We start from the raw sequence: 21215 nt of genomic DNA on the forward strand, positions 1-21215 counted from the left end.
GCTGTCCCCCCTATACCAGCAGGCATTTTCTACAAACTTGAAGCTCTCTTCTCTCCATCCCCCATCTGTTAACCATTTGCAGCATAGAAGCCAGCTAATCTGTACCTTTCTAATGGCACTAAAATACCTGGGACTGACTCCTTTGGGCTGCTGTCCAAATCCAAGCCTTGGTAATCTGACCTAATAATTACTCTGACTATGCATGCTTCCTGAGAGATGGTGTCCTGCAGTGACATTTTGTAATACTGTCCTCTCTTTGTTCACCTGACTGACCTTCTGTGCCAAAAATGGAGCCTCTTTATCTGCTCCTGCACAAACTCATTATTCCATCAGAGAAGCTTTCTTTCTGCTATCTAAAGGTGTAATAGCGACGGTACCAAAACAAGGGGTGAAAGTCAAGATTGCACTGCTAGCATTAATGATGTTCATCTGCATCACCTTCATAGAGTTAAGCTACATTTGCCATTTCCTGACATTTGTATGTTTATCTTGCCAGGAAATAAATTATATAGTCATGTCTGACTGTTCAAAAACTAAAATAATAGGAGAACTGTAATCTATATTGGCTGATCATACTGTAGGCAGTACACTGTAGATACGCAGGTTCTCATTCCTATGAAACAGCAGGATGTTGTCTGACTGAAATAAATTGGCATTTCACAGATATCGTATCTGGAAAAAGTACAGTACATATGCCTCAGAACAGTTCACATGTTACATGGAAACATGGGAAGAAATGGCATATGCTTCTGCATTATTAATATTATTATTTTCCAAGCTGCCCTTCCCTGAAAATTGGGCTCTTGGTTTTTGTTGCAAGTAGGATGCATGAAGTGGGACCCCTGGCTGTCCTTCACTGGGAAAGACTTGCACCTCAGGACTTGTGCCTCAAAACTGAACTTCTTTCCTTGTGATGCACCAGGTAGTAATGCTTATATTTCAGGTAAATGCTAAGCAATCAATACAATCATTTTCTGCTTTAAAAAGGCTAATTGCTATAAGTGTGGAGCTTGAAGAAAAGAGACTGATCAAAGCCACCAAGTAATACACCGTCTTTCAGTTTGCAAAAATATATTATGTGCCACACATAATAAACAATACAATAATGGTAGAGGCCGGCGGTGCTAGGGCCTTTTAAAGTAACAGAAACTCCAAGGGGCCAAAAAATCATGTCCCCAAATGCTCCTGAGGAGTGTAGCTTCAATGCAGCCATTTTCTTAAAAAGACATCTCTCTAGATTTTGAAGATGTTTAAATTCTTCCTTCGATTTTTAGGAACCCCGTTCTACATTCTCTAATCCCAGCATTAAGCTTCTCATTTCAGTGTGAACATTGGGCTCTTTCATTGGATGAAGGCCAAAGTGAATGGATCACACACAAAGCAAATGTCTGGCAGACTGTTTTGAGGAATTAGAATTGGACAGCCCCAGACCACAGGATCCAAATAATATAAAACACTTACAGGGAGAAATGTTTAAATGTATGTCTGTTGGTCAGCGATATTTCAGGAAAATGAAATCTATATCATATCAGACATCTGCACATCTCACTCACAGCAATGTTTAAGACTGAAAGTAGAGATACCAGCTTCAGACTTCTGGGATTTTGACTACCTGGAGTCTCCTTTTATCACAATAAAAGTTCTGTCTGCTTATAGAATCTCACTGGATGTGTCCTTTATTGGGCATTGGCAATGGCAGGTAAAAAGCCCATTTGAATAACATTTGCTTCTACATGTTCTACAATTCAGTTCAGAACTCCTTCGTTCAAAGAACTTTGCTTTCTGGTTCTCCACAAACTGATAAAAATCAGTCCTGAAAGCAGCTAAATCACAAATTAAACAGAAGCTGGGAAGGGAGTTATATCCAGCCTATGGGGCGCTATTAAATTGCTAATTTTAAAGGCAAAATAACCGCAAGTATTAGCTTGAATTCTTTTACAGCTGCCTGTTCTAATTTTGTTGAAAAAGGTAGAAAGTCAGGTGCATGCATGCCATTCACAACCACCAGATAGCTTACGTATTTAATATCCAGGCATCTGAGTACATAAGAATGTTGTAAGAAGTAGCATTCAGCAAACTTCCTGTTCAGGGAGCTGTATCTATTGTAGTTCTGTCACCAGATTTCATTACATATCATTTTCATCCTTCACTATTTCAGAAGAGATTATATATATATATATATATATATATATATATATATATATACACCCCATGAAATGTGTTTCCTCCACCTAAAACTGCTGAATTTAGTAATATCTCATTTTAATAAAAGAGAATTTATAATCTACTTCTACTAGTGGAAATGGTTAATAGAGAGTAATAGCAGTAATCTGGGAACTGGATTTGATTTGTGTCTGGTGGTGCTTCCTCTAAAGCCATTCCTTTTCCATTCTGGCATGTAGTTTTGAATATGAATCATTTACCATGTGAATATTCACCTCTCCACCACTCCTTTGCTAATAACTACTACAGTGAAACCCTTGACACAGTTGATGACAGCAGAGGAATGCTAACAGAGCTCTAATGACTGCCCAAATGCTTGCATTATGTGCATGGCATAAAAGAGGAAATAAAGCACACAAATTGATGATAAACGCTGCCTTTCTAACATGATAAATACTACAATGCCTCTCAAATTACAGTCATGGAAAGAACCAAAGGCTATCAAGCTCAAGACAACACCAGAAGGCTAGATAAATCATCCATCCATCACAGTGCCACAACAGAATCTCATCTAGCACACCACAAGAAGGCACCTGAATGAGGGCTTAACTAGATGTTACATACATATCTAAACCCCAATGGTTTAAACTCCAATGTGTATTCACTGCAACACTGACTGCAGAAATTAATAAGGAATACCACTGTGGTATCTGGTACAATGGCTCATTATTAACAATTGCTATCAGTACCTATTGGGTGCAGGGCTTTTTTTGTAGCAGGAACTCCTTTGCATATTCAGCTACACCTCACCCCCATGTAGCCAATCCTCCAAGAGCTTACAGTAGGCCCTGTAAGAAGAGCCCTGTAAGCTCTTTGAAGATTGGCTTGGCTAAATCAGGGGTGTGTGGCCTAATATGCAAAGAAGTTCCTACTACAAAAAAAAGCCCTAATTGTGTGCATTGTAGAAAAGAACTGTGTCCTCAAGTTGCATTGAGTACAGACTACTGTCTGTGAGGTACAGGCCTTTATGTGGAACTCACTTAGGCAAGGGCCTCTTCCTACACTGAGGACTTTCACTTTTTATGTCTCCAGCGACATAATCTATACCGAATTCTTAAAGCACCTTAAAGACTGACAAAGCTTTATTGAAGTATAAGCTTTCATAGAAAAGAGCCCTTCTTCAGATGAAATCAGTAGATCCATAATGTGCATTAATTTGAAGGAGGAAGAATGGATAGGGCCATGTAAGGAAAGAAGAAGAGAATAAAATGTAATTATGTAAAATTCAAATCAAATGTAGTATTCAAACAGAGAACATTAACTAATTATACATTAAATGGATTGGGGGGGCAGGTTTGGCTACAAAAGTTAACATTTATTGTGAGATAGGTTACCTCAGAATAGGGAGATAATGAAAAATCTCTTAATGAATCACAATTCAGCCATTTCATAATGGCGTGTCCTTTTACTTCATTTACACCCCACTGTCAGATATAAAATTTTAGGTCTATGAGGTTTTATAATGATTTATAATAATGTTAAGCTTAAAATTGCTTTTCTGACCGACAAGCCATGGAGTATGAAAAGCCGAAGTTCAGAGTGTAATTTTATGTCATGCAGCAGGTGACAAATTTGTGATCTGCATGGTTTCCTCTTGAGGTGACAGAAAATTTTGTAACAAATAAAAGTATGAAGTTGGCAGCTTAAAATGAATTTATGTAACTTGGGTGAGGGGAGGCTGCAATTCATAGCCTATAAGTAAATCTATAAATAAAGCACTTTCCCAGGTAGGGCCAAGAGGGAATGAAGAAGAGCGAATGAGAATATGAGTGGGCTGAACACCAAGGCTAGATGACAGCAGTGGAGAAGACCACTAGCAGTACAATCCATGTATGACCCCTGCCCAATGTGATAGGAAAGTGCCATTGCCAGCTCCCTATTGTGGACAAAAAGAAGTGACTGAGCCATGAGAAAAGACACATGTCAGTAAAATGATCTAGAAGTTCCAAGAGTCAAGATCACCCCGTCAGATCTCCAGGTTGCGAAACCATGGGACTGGGCCCTGAAACAGTGTGCCAAGATGACAACATAGTGCAAGACTCTCCCAACAGAAAGGCAAAGGGGGAAAGAGAACAATGGCCTATAAGTTCTTTAATAATGCAGATAATATTCCTTGTAGATCTTCTCTCCTGACCCATCAAAAGCGATGCTTCAGGCTTGGCCAAACCCCTTTTGAATTTTTATCAGAAATCTCCTTTGCCAGATTTCTCCTGACAGGTCAGACATTTAATTTGCACTTTATACCTCGCCCTATCCCTCAAGGCGGGTTCAGGGTGGCTTACAACATTAAAACATTGCAACAACAATAAATAAAACATATCCAATTAAACACAACAAATTTAAAATATCTCATAAACATAATACATAAATAGAAAGTCATAACTCCAACAATAATACAGCCAGAGGCCACAGTTCAGCAGTTGGTACAATTTCAGCTAGTTTACACCACATAGCACAGCTTCAGGTCATTGACAATACATAAGGTTGTAACTTGGCCCCTTGACCCAACTTAAGCACATGGATAATGAAGTGCTGGGGGAAAGTCTTAGAGGACGCTCGGTAGATTAAAAGCCTGGTGGAAGAGCTCCATCTTACAGGCCCTGCAAAACTTAGGTAAGTCCCACAGGGCCCAGATCTCCAACGGGAGCTCATTTCACCAGGTAGGGGCCCAGATTGAGAAGACCCTGGCCCTTGTTGAGGCCAACCGGGAGTCCTTAGGACCAGGGATCACAAGAAGATGTTGTAAAGATGATCTCAAAGCCCGGGGGGAGGCTCATATGGGGAGAAGCAGTCCTGAAGATATGCAGGCCCCAGGCCTTAAAGGTAAGGGCCTTAAAGGTAAGGACCAGCACCTTGAAATGGATCCAGTACTCGATGGGGAGCCAATGCAGTTAGTGCAGCACCAGCTGCATTTGCGCCAGATAGGCCTCAATGCTAATAACTGGGCTGCTGCATTCTGCACCTGCTGGAGTTTCCGGAGCAGAGTCAAGGGCAGCCCCATGTAGAGAGAGTTTCAATAGTCTAATCTGGAGGTGACATGAATCACTGTGGCTAAATCACAGGGTGCCAGATAGGGGGCCAGCTGCTGGACTCATCTCAGATGGAAAAAGGTGGTCCTTGCAGTGACGGCAATCTGGGCCTCCATAGATAAAGTGGCATCCAAGACTACCCCCAAGCTCTTCACTTCTATTGATGGCATTAATGGAATACTGTTATCATTTTCAAAGACAGAATGAGTAGGCACATTGATGAACACAATTTTTTGAGGAAGACTCAGCATGGGTTCTGTAAAGGAAGATCTTGCCTCACTAACCTGTTACAGTTCTTTGAGGGAGTGGACAAACATGTGGACAAAGGGGACCCAATAGATGTTGTTTACTTTGACTTCCACAAAGCTTTTGATAAAGTTCCTCATCAAAGGCTCCTTAGTAAGCTTGAGAGTCATGGAGTAAAAGGACAAGTTGTGGATCAAAAACTGGCTAATTAATAGGAAACAGAGAGTGAGTATAAATGGGCAATTTTCACAGTGGAAGATGGTAAGCAGTGGGGTGCCGCAGGGCTCAGTACTGGGTCCCATGCTCTTCAAGATATTCATTAAAGAGTTGGAGTTGGGAGTAAGCAGTGAAGTGGCTACGTTTGCAGATGACACTAAATTGTTCAGGGTGGTGAGAACTAGAGAGGATTGTGAGGCACTCCAAAGGGATCGGTTGAGGCTGGGTGAGTGGGTGTCAACGTGGCAGATGAGGTTCAATGTGGACAAGTGCAAAGTAATGCACATTGGGGCCAAAAATCCTAGCAATAAATACAAATTAATGGGGTGTGAACTGGCAGAAACTGACCAAGAGAGAGATCTTGGGGTCGTGGTAGATAACTCACTGAAAATTTCAAGACAGTGTGTGATTGCAATAAAAAAAGACCAACGCCATGCTGGGAATTATCAGGAAGGGAATTGAAAACAAATCAGTCAGTATCATAATGCCCCTGTATAAATTGATGGTGCGGTCTCATTTGGAATACTGTGTACAAGTCTGGTCACCACACCTTAAAAAAGATATTATAGCATTGGAAAAAGTGCAGAAAAGGGCAACTAGAATGATTAAAGGGTTGGAAAACTTTCCCTATGAAGAAAGGTTAAAATGCTTGGAGCTCTTTAGCTTGGAGAAATGTTGATGGCAGAGTGACATGATAGAGGTTTACAAGATTATGCTTGGGATAGATAAGGTAGAGAAAGAAGTACTTTTCTCCCTTTCTCACAATACAAGAACTCATAGGCATTCAATGAAATTGCTGAGCAGTCGGGTTAGAACGGATAAGAGGAAGGACTTCTTCACCCAAAGGCTGATTAACATGTGGAATTGACTGCCACAGGAGGTGGTGACGGCTACAAGCATAGCCAGCTTCAAAAGGGGACTGGATAAACATATGGAGCAGAGGTCCATCAGTGGCAATTAGCCACAGCGTATTATTGGAGCTCTCTGTCTGGGGCAGTGATGCTCTGTATTCTTGGTGCTTGGGGGGGGGGGTGCAAAGTGGAAGGGCTTCTAGCTCCACTTGTGAACCTCCTGATGGCATGTGTTTGGGGGTTTTTTGCCACTGTGTGACACAGAATGTTGGACTGAATGGGCCATTGGCCTGATCCAGCATGGATTCTCTTATGTTCTTACCACTGAAGGGTGGGAGTCTAATCCCACTCCCCACCCCAAATCTGGCAAAGAAGATTTCTGATAAAAATCAGAAAGTCCTTACACCTGGCTATCTCTGGGGCAGGTGAGCATATTTTTGGGGGGATTTTTGAAATTCATTGTAATAAATAAAAGCTACAACTTTGTTCTTGAGTACTAGTTCTCTGGTCTCTGAGGCTTGATACCAAGAATCCTATGCTAAATTATTGGAGTTTCAAGCCCAATCAACTTCAGTGTTGACCCCCAGGACCCTTAACATTTATTTCCAGCACTTTTCTCAAAAAGGGGGACCCAAACCAGCTTAAATCATTCTCCTCTCCTCCATGCTATCCCTGTGAAGTATGTTAGGCTGATGGTGTGATATTGGCCCAATGTCACCCAACAAGCTTCCATGGCAGAGTGAGGATTTGAATCCAACTCTTGCAGATTCTAGCTCAACACTCTGAACCACTGGAGACAGCAAATTTCAGGTCAGCACCAGAATGTCCTAGGAGTCTGAAATGTCCTCCCACTGTTTTTTCAATATAGTGATTTTTACAATAATAATAATAATAATAATAATAATAATAATAACAACAACTTTATTTTTATATCCCGCCCTCCCCCGCCGAAGCGGGCTCAGGGCGGCTAACAGACATGGAAATCCCATGATTCATATAAGACAATGTAAACAATTTTAATATATCAGTTGTATAATAAATTAATTTAAAATAGATAAAATATATAAAATGGGTGCTAAAATACTGTGATCATAATATCCATAAGATGGCTAGATGTGCATACGTCAGATTAATCGGGTTCCATCTCGAAGGCAAGCTGGAAAAGAAATGTTTTGCAAGCCCTGCGGAATTGGTTCAGGTCCCGCAGGGCTCGCACCATCTCTGGAAGGTGGTTCTAATCAGAACTGTGTCCATCTATTTTTTTGAGACTGACCTGTATTCATTATTGGGAGAAGAAGGGCACTGGTGACACATGCTGGCATATATTAAACTGGAAAGTGAGCAGGTGGATGAGCCCCAAATGGTATAGCTGATATTGGTTCCCATAATAGTATTGTCTTATATGGGGGTAATGTAGTTGGACGTGATTACAAACTGTGGTACCATATAAGTCCCATGCTATGTCACAAAACTGAGTGTACAATTCTCAACTATGAAGGAATCATGGGTATACACAAAGTGTCATAAACTAAGAGACCAGACCCCTGCATCAAACAATGATATGGACTTCCTCATATAACAAGCAGCTGTTAGCAGTGATGTAGAGATTAGAGTGGTAGATTAGAACCTGGGAGACCCATATTCAAACATTTACTCTGCTGTGGAAGCTCAATGAGTGACCTTGGGCCAATCAGTCTCTCTCAGCCTAACCAATCTCATAGGTTTGATGTTGCAAAGATAAAACGGAGGAGGTGAGATCAATGCTGGAAGCTGCTTTGAGTCCCTACTAGGGAGAAAAGAAAAACATAAATATGTAAACAAACAAACAAATGCCTACTATAAAGTGTCTATAATTTAGCATTCATGGACTAAAAGTGGAGACATGCTGCATGCTATCAATATGAATCAATCAGGGTTCTTGTAGCAGAAAAACAAAGGCAAGTCAATGGCACAGAACCAGGGTTTTTTTCTGCCAGAACCCACAGGAGCAGAGCTCCGGCTGTGCTGGCCAGGGCTCTGGCTGAACCAACCCTCCATGCAGCAGCCATGTGCTCCCAGGTCAGGTGGTGTGGCCTAATATGCAAATATGCTCCTGCTGGGCTTTTTCTATAAGAAAACCACTGCACAAAACCATTAACACAACTCCCTGTGTTGTTTCTTCACCAGAGCCAGATGATTCTTCCTTAATCAGAGGTATCCTGCCTTTAAAAGAAACTATTTGTGCATGAGGTGTTTCAATGAGACTGAAGCCACTGTGACAGAATTCCTTTGTAATGTATTACATCTGGCTAAAATTAAAATCTGTTAATTTATTTAATTGTTGCAGCAACTTGTTGACTTCATTACAGCTTCTGCAAAACTTGGGGACATGGTTCCCTCTGGATTTTTAAAATTATTCTGTCTGAGTGCATACAACACACTAAACAATAGCACCCCCCACCAAAAAAAAGCAAATGAAGACAAATGTCTAAGCTTTTGTCAACATTAAAAAGAAAATATCTTTTTTGATATTCGCTTATGGTTCTTTTATGTTCTCTGAATAAAAAAATCTTTTAGTGTGTCAGAAATCAAAGACACACAAAAACAGCCTCAGCAATCCAATAGTCTACTTCCATACTAAAAAATGGAAAAAAAAAGGGGGGGGGAGATTTTGTTCCTTTTGCAGATTATTATTTTGACTGAAGTGATAAAAACATCACTGCCTTAGACAAAACTGCATCCAATATCTTATACCTCCCTTCTAATATTCAAAATTAATAACCTATAAGACCAAACACATAAACAAACACATGAAACCACTGGTCTATCAGGGTCATCATTGTATACTCTGAATGGCAGTAGCTTTCAGGCTGAGGTCTTTCTCATTGCTTACCACTTCAGCCTTTTAGCTGGAGATGCTGGAGATGGAACCTGGGGCCACTTGCATGACAATCAGATGCTTTATCATGTAGCCATGGTCCTTCTCAAGACCAAGAAAAACATGGCCTCTGTTATCCTACAATAACTCTAGCTGAGAGCCAGTTTGGTGTAATGGTTAGGTGCACAGACTCTTATCTGGGAGAACCAGGTTTGATTCCCCACTCCTCCACTTGCAGCTGCTAGAATGGCCTTGGGTCAGCCATAGCTACTGCAGAGCTGTCCTTGAAAAGGCAGCTTCTGGGAGAGCTCTCTCAGCCCCACCTACCTCACAGGGTGTCTGTTGTGGGGGTGGGGGGAAGGTAAAGGAGATTGTAAGCCACGCTGAGACTTTGAGATTCAGAGTGTAGGGCGGAGTATAAATCCAATATCTTCTTCTTTCAGTTTCCTTAAGCTCATCTATTAAGGTAGCCCAGATATTTATTGCCTTTATCTATTATGAGAAGATTAACTGGGAAAGAATCACTATTGTGCTACATTTGTGACAGAAGACAGGAAAGAAGAGTTTCATCCAGTTAATCACATTATCACGAAAAATGTTCATGAATCTGCCTTGTTGCCCTGTTCATTAGCATGCATCACTCATTCCCCCTTCTGACAAGAATTGCAATTAAATGCCAGTACTGGAGATCCATAACATATAAATGAGGGCATGCGGTTAACAGTACTTAGTTACTGTTAACTCCTCTAGTATAGTTACCTCTTCCTCCAACTAGGGTTCTAAACCTAGATTAAACCCTGGTCTACTATCCCAATTTCTAGAGTGAAATGAACTCCCATTAATCCAGATGCCTACATGTGACCAGTCACTTTCACATTACTGTTCTTAACCGGGTGTTATCCATTGTTGGCACAATTCCAAGTAAATCAAGACAGGAATGGGGGATGGGGGTTTCATACAGTGAATTTCATTCTGTTAATGAGCTGTCTCTGAAGCAATCTGGCCCTTTTGAACAGCGCCACCCCCCCCCCCCGCTTTTTGCCATGCAATCTTTCTAAAAAAAATTTTCGGGGAATGTTCTAAGTGTTACAGTGTGAGACCAATATAGCACTTCTCTATGTATCTTAATGGTGCCTGCTGTAATACTGAAGTGCTATATTGGCATAGCACTATAACGCTTGACTTAGAACATTAAAAAAGTTCAAGGAAGATCACACAGTGCAAAAGGGCAGGGGGAAAGTGTGGCACTATTGGAAGCATTGCAGACATTTAAAACAGCACACTACTGTAATTCAGAAGCACAAAGAAGAGTTGAATATGGAAGAAAGCACTTTACCTCAAGAACAGCTCAATAATGCTTTCCTAATCAGATGTGAGAGGCTTTGTTTGAAAAAGGTCAATAAAATCAGTTACAGCTGGATGCTAAAATGATCATGTCTGAAATGACACACAACAAAATCTGTTAGCAACCAGCTACCAAAATGGATTACAAAAGGCTTTCTGAAAGGGGCCTTAGTGTTCAACCATGCTTTTCAGTGAAGGGAGACTCTCTTGAAAGGATGAAGAAGTGAGCAAAAGGGGTGTGTGCGTGAGTTTGGCAATAAAGCAGATTAATAGAGATTCTTCCTTTATTGTGATTACATGTGACATCTAATGCAGCTGAGGAAGTAATGACAAAAATATCTTTTCAAGCATGAAAATTATGTTAAAAATTGTAACAACAAAGTAAAGTAAAACAGCAAAAATCAGCCAATGGAGAACAGAATGAATGATGTAGAACCTAATGTCAGTTCCTAAAATCATCTGAAATATGTATTTTACTGTTCTGCAAAAAGGTCTCAAAGATGGAACCAAATAAATTGATTGGGAGAGGGAATCCCTAAATTCTACTGTATCCACTGAGAAAGTCCTGGTCTCAGGAGAAGGCAATCTTGCCTCCGTGCCTGAAGCAGGGCCTCTCTTGCTGATAACAAATGTTGGGATATTCATATGGAAGGAAGCACTGCTTGAGGTGCATTGGACCCAGACCATGTAGGGCTTTAGAGGCTAAAACCAGGACCTTGATTTGGGCCCAGAAATGTATTGGCAACTAATGTAGCTATAATGGGTATAACATGAAGGAAGGCTTCCCCCAACTACAGCATCCTTATACACTACAGTCTGCTAACACTGATCCATAAAATTTAATGAGAGCCCTTGAGAACAGATACTAATTTCGCACTAGGGCTTGTTCCAGGTGGAGGGCCCTTTTGCCCCCAGCACTTCTTCCCATTTTTGCATAAGCTGCCTTGGAGCTGCAAGTTGGCACACCGATTTTCTGTGACAAGTAGAAACTGCTTGTCAGAGAATCTCACTTGCTGTGGGAAAATGGCACGCCAACTTGAAGCTCTGTGGCAACTTGTGTGAAAATGGAGGGAAGCGCCACGGGGAAAAGAGCTCTCCACCCAGAACAAGCCTAATGCGAAATCAGTCAGAGTCTGTGACTATGAGCTTTCCCACAACCTTGATTTCTTACCTCACTAGAGTAACACTAGATTGTAACAAACGGAACCTGGGAACTGGCATATAAATACAAGGCAGTTTAGAGTTAAAAAAAAAATCAGAATAACATGCAGAAAAATATCCATTTTTATCTCAAGTGAAAATAATTGCTGGTGTATTCTGTGTGTGGTAAGAGGAGCTCTGTCAGAACTTGTATCTTTACTGCTGGTTCCCTATAATGTGACCAATGCTGTATTGTACTTTTACTGTGGCTTAGAGCTGCTTTGTTACTGAACCAAACTGACTCCATGTTGTAACTGTAACGTACTCGAAGCGGAGACGAGAGTAGGGCAACATGGTTTATTAGGAGCACGTTGCAAGAGAGAGAACACGCGGGCCGGGTCCCGCTTATGTACAATCCCGGGTACAGCCTACTGGGTTGGTTGGGCCAATCCAGCCCCGTTGAACTTCCCGCCACAGCTGGAGATAGGCGGGGACAGTTGCCCCCCCCGTCGGGTCGCATGACATTTCTTGATACACTACACCCCTCCCCCCCTGGTTAATGTACAAAGTCCTGTAAGTATGTGGGGGGCCGGCGCTCCCGAGTGGACCGTCTGGGGGGTCCCGGTGGCGGTGGCGCGGCCGCCGAGGATGGTGCCTCGGTAGGTCCTGGAGTGGACGGGGGCGGCCCGTCCGGTTCCGCGGATCCCTCGGTTTCGGTCGGTTCCGGTACCTCCGGCGCCCGCATCACGGATGTTGGGATCGCGTCATCTAGGCGGTCTCCGTTAGGCTCCTCGCTGGATATAGCCTCGTCCGTGTCCGTGGGGGCCTCCGGAAGGTTGCGGCGCCTCAACTGATCAATGTGCCGCCGTAGTACCTGGCCCCCCTCCGTTGATATGTCGTAGTGGCGGGACCCGGTTACCCTCAGTACCCGCCCCGCCACCCAATCGGGGCCCCTTGCATAGTTTCGGGCGAAAACTGGGTCGCCCGCGAAGAAGCCCCGGGCGGCGTCTCGGACTTCGGGGCTCCCGCGGGTGTCTGAAGCCCGGTCGGGATGCAGCCGGTCCAGCCGGGTTATGAGTTTGCGTCCCATGAGGAGCTCAGCCGGGCTGACTCCTGTGACCGGGTTAGGGGTGATCCGATTATCGAAGAGGAATGCGGCCAGCCTGTGGTCCCAGTCCCCCTGTACAATTCGGCCGAGGGCCTCCTTTGTTGTGCGGACCATCCGCTCCGCCTGGCCGTTGGTGGCCGGATGGAAGGGAGCCGACCTTATGTGCCTGATCAGGTATCTTTGCAGGAACGCCTGGAAGTCGGCTGAGGTGAAGGCGGCCCCGTTATCAGAGACTATGGTGTCCGGGATGCCATGTGTGCATAGGACCCTGCGCAGAGCTCTGATCGCGGCTGTGGACGAGGTGGACCCTACGGGGATGACCTCCAGCCATTTGGTGTAGGAGTCCACTATTATGATGAAGGTCTGCCCCTGGAATGGGCCCGCAAAGTCGATATGGAGTCTCGACCATGGTTTCCGGGTGGACTCCCACCTAGTGACGGGGGCGCTGGGCGGCTCGGGCCGGGATTCCTGGCAGGTCTGGCACCCGCGGACCCAGCCCTCGATCTCCCCGTCCATTCCCGGCCACCAGACGTAGCTCCTGGCCAGAGCCTTCATTCGCACTATGCCGGGATGAGTCTCGTGTAGGGATTCTAGAACACGCTTTTGGAGCGGAGGTGGAATCACTACCCTACTGCCCCAAAGTATGCAGCCCTTGTGTGCGGCTAATTCCTCCCTCCTCGCCTTGTAAGGCTTGAATTCTTCCCCCATGTTTCCCTCTGGCCACCCCCTCACCACCCAGTCGAGCACCCGTGCCAGTGTCTTGTGTTTCTGGGTGGCCTTGGCCACCTCCGTTGCGTGGAGGGGCGGCTCTGGGAGGCTCTCTATCATCATGACCTGGTGTGCGGGTGCGGGGTCCGGACCCGTCTCCGGAAGTGGCAAACGGCTAAGCGCATCCGCGTGTCCCATAGCCTTGCCGGCCCTATGAACCAGTGTGTACGTGTATGAGTTGAGGAATTGGTTCCACCTCAACACGCGCTGTGAGAGTATTTGGGGGGTTTGTCGGTCTGGGGCCAGTAGACCTAAGAGGGGCTTGTGGTCCGTGGCAATGGTGAACCTTCTCCCATATAGATACTCGTGGAACTTTCGGACCCCTGCCACGATTGCCAGGGCCTCTTTATCTATCTGCGCGTAGTTGCGCTCGGCTGAAGTGAGCGTGCGGGAGTAATATGCGACCGGTACCTCCCTCCCGTCCGGAAGCTGGTGCCCCAGGACTGCTCCCACCCCATACGGCGACGCATCGCAGGCCAGGATGACGGGGAGGGCCTCGTCAAAATGGTGGAGCACCGCATTGGACACCAGGACGTCCTTGACCGCCTGAAACGCCGCGGCCTGTCGTTTGCCCCAAACCCAAGGGGCTTTTTTGTCCAGCAGCCGGTGAAGGGGCTCCGCCAGGGCTGCCTTGTGGGGGAGGAAGGAGTGGTAAAAGTTGAGCACCCCCAAGAAGCTTTGGAGCTCCGCTTTACAAGTGGGAGCCGGGGCTTGCACGATGGCTCGGGTCTTTTCTTCCGTGGGGTGGATTCCTGCTGCGTCAACGGCGAACCCCAGAAACTCTACCCGTGGAACCCCCAGCAAGCATTTCTCTCTCTTGACCTTGAGCCCCGCTGCCTGGAACCGGCGGAGCACCTCTCGAAGGCGGTTGCCGAATTCCTCGGGGTCCGGGGCGGCGACTAAAACGTCGTCGAAAAACGGCTGGACTCCTGGGATCCCTTTAAGGAGAGCGTCCATTAGGCTCTGGAAAATCCCCGGAGCGACGCTAACCCCAAACTGAAGCCTCTTTACCCGGAAAGCCCCCCTGTGGGTCACGATCGTTTGGGCCTCCGCCGTCTTATTGTCTACTGGGAGCTGCTGGTAGGCCTGGGCCAGGTCTAGCTTCCCAAATATCCTAGCCCCCGCTAGGGCGGCCAGGACATGGCTCACCACCGGCACTGGATAGGGGTTGTCCTGTAGTGCCTTGTTTATGGTGCATTTATAATCGGCACAGATCCGCACCTCCCCGTTTGGCTTGATGGGGGTAACGATGGGGGTTTCCCAGGTGGCGTAGTCCACCGGCTCCAGGACGCCTTGTGCCGTGAGGCGGTCTAACTCTGCCTCGATCTTAGGTTTCAAGGCGAACGGAACCCTCCTGGCCTTGAGCCGAATCGGTCTGACCGTGGGGTCTAGGGGCAGGGAGATGGGCGGCCCCCGGTAGCTCCCTAGGGACCCATCGAATACCTCGGGGAATTCCTTGCAAATCTCCCCGAACCCCCGGGGCGTTATGGTCTGGCCCACCCCCTCCACGCGGATTCCCAAGGGTTTGAACCAGGCTAGACCTAGCAGGGTGGCCAGCTGGCGCTTAACCACCAGGATGTCCAGCGGGCCGTGGAAGGACCCCCGCTCGACTCGTACCCGCGCCCACCCCGCAATTTGCACCGGGTTCTTCTGGAAGTCCCGGAGTATGAAGTCTGCCGGCCGAAGTTGCAGCTGCTGGCGGGGACACAGTTCTCTTAGGGTTTCTTCCGCAATAAGGGAAATGGAGGACCCTGAGTCCACCTCCATTTGGCAGGGGTTCCCCTCTATAAGGACCGCCACTTTGATTTTATCGGGGGAATCGTGGGGCAAGTTCAGTACCTGTAGGGACGTGGAGTCTACCGCGTGGGACTCCGCGGACTCGTGGTACGTGGTCGGCTTCCTGCGGTTGGGCTTGGCTCGGCAAGCCCTGGCAATGTGGCCGGTCTTTCCGCAGCTCCTGCAGTCCCAGGTCCGGTATTGGCAGTCTCTCCGCTCGTGGGGGCCGCCGCAGCTGGCGCACTTGGTGGCCGGGGCTCTCTCCGACGCTGGTGGTCGGTCGGTCGCTCGGGGGCGTTGGGTCGCTCTGTTGGGTGGCCCGGCTGGGCGGCGTAGCTGATGGGCTTCCTCCTCCTCGGGGCCGTCTTGGTCCAGCTCTCCGTGGTGGGCAGCTTCCATCTTGGCCCGGGGAAACGTTCGTGCGGTTCGTTCCCATGCCACCGCTTCGCTGAAGGCGGCCTGGAGAGTAAGCTCTTCTTTGGCGAAGAGCTTCTGCTGGAGCCTCTCGTCGCGGAGGCCCCACGTGAATCTGTCCGCCAGGGCTTCCTCCAGTTGGGGGAGGTTGCAGTTCCCGGCGAGTTTACGGAGGGCCGCCAGGTAGTCTGCGGCGGACTCGCCCGCGATCTGGTCCCGTTTGTGGAACAGGAACCTGCGAGCCACCCGCGAAGGCTGTGGTGAGAAGTGTCCCGTGAGGAGTCGGATGATCTCGTCGTAGGATTTCTCTGCCAGACGGGCGGGTGCCGAGAGACCCTTGGCGATCTCGAACGTGGCAGGCCCGCAGACGCTCATGAGAACGTCCCTCTTCGCTCCGGCGTCAGTGATCTTGTTGGCCCGGAGGTAGAACTCGACCCGCTCCGCGTAGGACTCCCATCCCTCTGGATTGGTTGGGTCGAAGGGCTCGAGGTAGCCGGTGATTCCGCTTTGGTTGGCCATGATGGCGGCGACAGTCGCTTGTTGCCCAGATCTCCGTCGTAGCCGCTGCGGCTAGGATCCCACCTTCGTCGCCAGTGTAACGTACTCGAAGCGGAGACGAGAGTAGGGCAACATGGTTTATTAGGAGCACGTTGCAAGAGAGAGAACACGCGGGCCGGGTCCCGCTTATGTACAATCCCGGGTACAGCCTACTGGGTTGGTTGGGCCAATCCAGCCCCGTTGAACTTCCCGCCACAGCTGGAGATAGGCGGGGACAGTTGCCCCCCCCGTCGGGTCGCATGACATTTCTTGATACACTACAGTAACCCTTGCTTGACCCAAAGTGCTTGAATAGTAATTAACCTTGCCCCACTGTATCCAAAATATTTGGGGCTGTAGAATGAGTTATGTTATGTCTCTGCACATTCTCACACTGGGACCCTTTGAAGCCGAGCAGCATGGCCTTCGGAGTAGGGAGGCATCCTCTCTACTGATAGTGATGGTGAGAAGACAGATGTGCCTGTAACGGTGTGAATTGTGGCTTTGTGAGATGTTTGCTTTACGTGTATAAAATTGTGCTGGTGCTGGCTCTCGCCATTACTGTTATCTTGCCTTTTCCAGTGCTTAGTTCTCTTCAATAAAATCCTAACTTTGTAACCAAGTATGGGATCCGTTTGAAGTTCTTAAGTTCTGACACTCTCTTCAAAACATATTTGCTATCTTCATATTACTTTCTAGAAAGAAATACCACTGGACTCACTTTGATTAACATGAAATGAGTGGTTTGATTGGGTACTATGCTGAGACATGTTTAAATGAATATATTGTGGAAAGTTATGAGTATGGTCCAGAAACTCATGTATGTAGGGGCTTTCTTTCCTCCCCCCCCCCACCCTTTTAAAAAAGAAACATTACTTGTATTATAGTCATGAGGAGGTTCCCCTCAAGATCAGAAGAGGAAGCCAACATGCACACAATGGATCATGCCCAGTGCTTTACAGCAAATCTGGGGAAGAAGCTAATATTACAAAATGGCTGTCCTTTCATCTGCTGTTCCAGTCTAATTTTGTGTAATTTCTGTAAAATGATAATTCTGTAAAAGACTATTCTGCTATTAGTTGCTTAAAGGACAAAAAGCTAGAGACATTGCAGGCTAATAAACAAATAATAGAAAACAATGGCCTTTGAAAGAAACTTTTCCCAGAAGGAATCAGAATTCCTTTTGCTTCTCTTTCAACAATAAACTGAAGGTCTCAAGCCCATTTAGAAATATTTTTGTCTGAGTTAGTTTATCTTCTAAAAACTTTCTGAAAATGAGAGGATTCTCAAATTTAAATTTATAACAAATGTTGCTCCATTAAAATGTGTAGTGTTAGAAGGGAAACTTATCCTTAAATAGAAAGTAAATCATGTTATCACTTACCGAAATCCTAACACTCGGATTTCCTTGAAACCTGCAAGTTTCTCAAATATTTTTTGCATCTATTAAAAAGAGAGGAAAAGAAAGTGGGGGAGAGAAAGTTGATTATATGTTAATCCTTTCACAGAAATTAGGAGGCATTCACTAAATAACTAGTTGCTCCCAACAGACTCTATAGTAGTGTTTATAAAACAAATGTTTGAAAGTCAGAGAGAATTCTGGGAATTTGTTTCAGTTGTATGGTTACTGGAGACTTCAGCATTTAATCTTGGACATAAAAACATATTATCTGGATTAATGGACCAAGCAAGATCCACACTACAGCTTTTGTCACCAAGTGCTGGTAACAATATTATGGAGGGTATCGTTTAAGTCAGGCTTCACTTTTCAAGGCCAAGATTCACTACAGAAATTGAAAGGTATTAATACAATTAAAATTCCTCATCCCCTGCTGGTGGCCAGGGAGGACCAAGCAACCTTATTCTCAGGTCTTTTTTTGAACAGTAACACTGTTCCGGCTGGCTTGGCATCAGGGGGTGTGGCCTAATATGCAAATGAGTTCCTGCTGGGCCTTTTCTACACAAAAAGCCCTGCCTATTCTGAATATGTACAGAAGGCTAGTTAATGAAATATATGTGCATTAAGAGGCAAGAAGCACAATCATAAAAACCCTTTCCTGAGAGCAAGCCCTCCAGAACAGCCCTGAGTAGGACTGCTCTCTAGCAGTGACAACCTAAACAGAGTCATAGCCTTCTAAGCACATTGACTGAAACAGATTTAGATAAGTGCAACTCTGCTTAGGAGAGTACTGTAGGAAATGCTAAAGAACCACTGGATCTCACAGAAATGATAAAAGCTGGTGAGTCAACCAGCCTAATGGACCTCTTATAAGTCCACTGACTTTTAATGCAGCCTAATGACCCATTTTAGCACATTTGTTCAGAGTGCTACTATTGCCATTACTATATAATTAGCTATTCTGCACATGTGCACAAAAGAATAAGAAAAACACATTGTTAAGCACTTTGCACACAGCCCAATCCATTGAATAAAAACTGTACTGAAGAAACTTATCAGATCTATATGGAGACTGCATCAAAAAAGCACCATGCAACTGAAGTTGATAGGATGGGACAAAAAAGCAAAGAACTGCACAGGTAATATAAAAGGCACATGGAACAGGGACAGTAATGATGACCATAAAACCTGGACAAGTTCAAATAGGTTATTTAGGTAACCCAATTCCAGATCACTCACAGGTTTTCATGTAGGAATTAGCATTTTGAACTGAGTACAGAAATTAAAAGGCAGAGGGTAAAATTTCATTTTCATTGAACCATCTTCAAATGTAGAGTGGATTGCAACAATCTAGATGGCACCTGAGAGCTTTAACAGGATTTACGGCTGGTTCCGCCCCCACTGGCCGGCTGCCCATAGCACCAGCAAAGGGAAGGCTCACCTCGACTGCTTTTACCTTTGTCCACAGCACCACTGGGCCCAGCTCAGGCTTCCCCTATGTGGGACCATCCTAAGCAGAGTTCCACCCATCTAAGTCTAGGTCAAGTGGTAATTCCTCTACAAAAAAACCAGTGTGAACTCCTGATCTTGTGCTTGGCACACATTTGTTGCAGCAGCTGTGTGGAGAGAAAGTTCAGTTAAGAGGGTTACTTTACTCCCTGCTTTCTCATGCAATCTTGGAAGAGATGGTAAAGAAGACACACAGCTTTACCAAGAATAGTAAGTTCTGTCCACTGTTCTTTCTGCATCAAAGAGGGGCACTTACAACTTTAAGTTCAGACTAAATCTCCCACTCTGTTTGCTAGAAACTGTCTCTGGAGGGAGAAAAGACATCTATGCACAAAGATCAGGTCCATGAACAATTTCATTGGTGAATGCCTCATTTGAAAATCATAGCTAGAACAATTTCAAAGTTGTCAGAAGCAGTGTCAGCACATTTTTATATACACAAAAACATATTCCTCTTTACTGCTCTCTGGAATCTTGCTTAAAACACATAATGGAGTCCAAACAATCGTTGTTAGATAATCAGTTTATAAGCGGTCAGAAATCAATACAGAGCCACTGTAAGGAAAGGTTGTCAGCAACTATCCACAAGAACGTGTGCTATTTTTTAGGCAAAGATTATCTGTAATCTCCTTCAATACTCTCTAGACAAACATTGCCTTTTGCAATTGATTATGAATTCCAAAAGGCAAAGGAAAAACAAACCCTGAAAGCAACCTCCGGCAGCACCCCTCCCCACCCCTTTCTCATATTGACTTTTTCTTAACTTTCAACTAAGCAACCCTCCCTGTCATTAATTGCTGACTATTAAATAGCTAATGAAGCAGGCACTTAGCCTTACTGATGATATAAATACACCACCTCTGCTCGGACTCTATGAAGAAACATGATAATGCCTAACCAAACAACTAGAAGAGAATTGGAAGGAGGGGGGCGCATTTTCAATGTCTTGGCTGCTTCTTTTGAAATAGAGTTCAGACAACAGCAGTTAATTTTGTTCAATGTTCGTATTTAAATTGCTCATTAGGTTTATTGTACGAATGAAATGACTACAAAGCACTGTCTATTAATTCCTGATTAGGCTCAAATGACTTTCTCCAATGGTGTGTAGTACGGCTAATGCTGTCTGCTGACTGGGTATCTTTGCAGTCTGTCTTTTGCTGCTAAAGGGATCCAAGCAATGCTTGTTAGTCAAGTGGCTGAACAGATGTCAGGAGATACATCTAGCTAATACCCAATTTAAACATTAACAAGGATGGAGGCAATACACTGGAATGAGCCTCTAAGAAACATGTACCATCACAGAATGTTCTTGGGAAATTCTGCATAGCTCAATATGCAGTAAAGTCTCGTGAAGAACAACACCACATACTACCTAAATATTTGAATAAGGAGCTTCTTTTAGGACACAGTTTCTGGGGAAAACTGAACAGTTATCAGCTTTTAGCAGATACACATCTATCAAATGAACCTGCATATGGTGGTGACAGGTGGGAAAACCTGGTTCCCCTCAACGCATATGAACCTCAGGTTGTTTCCAGGATCACCCTACTCCATATAAGCATGAGTCAAAGCAATGTGTCAAGTACATTACCTAACAATTCTTCCTCTTCCTTCCTTCCAGGTCTAAGGAAGGATCTGCACTTTATATATTTAGTGCAGGCATATACAGTTCAAATTGAACATAGCCATATACCAAGGTATTTGACAAGTATTCGTGAATCTACAAACCTACTCTACCAAATGTGCAGCTGAACATATGGTAGGGCAGTGGTCTGTATTCAGCTTGATGGAAAAATGA

At 45.2% G+C, this 21215-nt stretch overlaps 1 protein-coding gene across 1 annotated transcript in view; it reads right to left on the reverse strand.

Moving 5' to 3' along the window:
* IMPG1 (interphotoreceptor matrix proteoglycan 1) overlaps positions 1-21215 on the reverse strand; it is a 154410-nt gene that overhangs the window by 59773 nt on the left and 73422 nt on the right. The window contains exon 8 of the mRNA XM_060236274.1: positions 17894-17952. Coding sequence (XP_060092257.1) covers positions 17894-17952 — 59 coding nt within the window. The remainder of the gene's footprint in view (positions 1-17893; positions 17953-21215) is intronic.

This window comes from Heteronotia binoei, chromosome 1 (assembly GCF_032191835.1).
Source record: "Heteronotia binoei isolate CCM8104 ecotype False Entrance Well chromosome 1, APGP_CSIRO_Hbin_v1, whole genome shotgun sequence".
NCBI classification, from domain to species: Eukaryota; Metazoa; Chordata; class Lepidosauria; order Squamata; family Gekkonidae; genus Heteronotia; species Heteronotia binoei.